The sequence below is a fragment of the Citrus clementina genome, unplaced genomic scaffold (genome assembly GCF_000493195.1).
Source record: "Citrus clementina cultivar Clemenules unplaced genomic scaffold, Citrus_clementina_v1.0 scaffold_3, whole genome shotgun sequence".
Taxonomy (NCBI): domain Eukaryota; kingdom Viridiplantae; phylum Streptophyta; class Magnoliopsida; order Sapindales; family Rutaceae; genus Citrus; species Citrus x clementina.
In genome coordinates this window covers 50,124,618-50,126,017 of record NW_006262339.1, presented here as the reverse complement: position 1 = coordinate 50,126,017, position 1,400 = coordinate 50,124,618, and the positions used below count along the sequence as shown (strand labels likewise).

At 37.6% G+C, this 1,400-nt stretch overlaps 1 protein-coding gene across 1 annotated transcript; it reads left to right on the top strand.

Moving 5' to 3' along the window:
* Positions 1–332: 332 nt before the first annotated feature.
* Positions 333–1,400, top strand: LOC18047822 (cyclin-U2-2). The gene is made up of 2 exons (XM_006445268.2): positions 333–944; positions 1,095–1,400. Exons 1-2 carry the CDS (start codon positions 532–534, stop codon positions 1,357–1,359), a joined length of 678 nt encoding a protein of 225 aa, XP_006445331.1. The 5' UTR covers positions 333–531; the 3' UTR covers positions 1,360–1,400.

The following is a 1,400-nucleotide window of genomic DNA, read 5'->3' as shown; positions in this document are numbered from 1 at the left end:
GGTCTCAAAATTTCGTTCGTGCCCAATTTTTGTTGCCCGTCAACACACTGTCGGCGAGGCGACCTCCTTTTTTTATTTATTTTATTTTTCGCAGCAAAACAAACAATAGGTTAATCGCTGCGGGCAATTATTGTTGGTTTAATCTCAAAAAATTAGCATTACGAAGTACAAAAGCTTAGCTGTTTTGCCTGTACTTTTTATCTTTACAAATCTTATTTATTTGACCTATGCTTCCACTCAGCTTCCAAACCAGCCTCGTTTCACTAATTTAAAAATAACATGTACGTACCTACCGAATTCCACCTCGACCTCGGCAATTTCTGTCCAAGATCCTATTAATAGATAATCACTTTCAAATAAATTATAGAGTACCCCCAGCCAGTCCCAGTCCCACAGCTTCACTTGGTTTATTTTCGCCTCCTGCTCTCTCTTTGTTTATAAATCCTTTCAGTTTCATTAACAAATATAAACAGCAAATTAGCCCATTTCTCATCTCAGTTTGAAATCGCACAAAATTAATCTATAACATTGATGGCAGTTGCTTCAGCTTCCCTTGTTATCTCTCCGAGAAAGCTCAGATCAGATGTGTACTCATACTCCTACGAAAATGACTCAAATACCCCACTGGTGATATCAGTTCTGGCCTCTCTCATTGAGAGAACGATGGCTAGGAATGAGAGGATTGCCAGAAACTGCAGACGGGCACTGTCAAAAGATTCAAGAAGTCGAGTTTTTGACTCCCATGAGATACCAGACATGACCATTCAATCTTATTTAGAGAGGATTTTCAGATACACTAAAGCCGGCCCTTCAGTTTATGTTGTTGCCTATGTTTACATCGATCGTTTTTGCCAGGCCAATCCTGGATTTCGTATCCATGCAACAAATGTACATAGGCTTCTCATTACAACAATCATGGTGGCTTCTAAGTATGTTGAAGACTTGTAAGTATATGAATATTACATACATAGATCATCATTTCAAATTAACATTTTTTTTTTCATTTTCACTGTATATACTTGTTTATTTCTTCATTGGCGGTTTAAAATTTGCCGGCTATTAATTATGTGGCCGGATTTTTGTTTTATGAACAGAAATTATAGGAACTCTTATTTTGCTCGAGTTGGGGGATTGGAGACTAATGAGTTGAACAAATTGGAGCTTGACTTTTTGTTCTTGATGGGTTTCAAAATGCATGTGAATGTGAGTGTTTTTGAGAGCTATTGTTGTCATCTGGAAAGAGAAGTAAGTATCGGAGGAGGGTATCATATAGAGAGGACTTTACGATGTGCTGAAGAAATCAAATCGAGGCAGACTGAAGATAGAATATTCAATCATATTGCTCGCCTTACCCTCTAAATCAAACAAACTAAGGAAACTTTGTGTTCCATCAGTTATCG

What these genes read in the sequence shown, in the direction of transcription:
- LOC18047822 (XM_006445268.2), top strand. Translation starts at nt 532, where the DNA reads ATGGCAGTTGCTTCAGCTTCCCTTGTTATCTCTCCGAGAAAGCTCAGA. An exon ending in TCTAAGTATGTTGAAGACTT is followed by an intron (nt 945 to 1,094) that starts GTAAGTATATGA and finishes TTTTATGAACAG; the next exon opens with AAATTATAGGAACTCTTATT.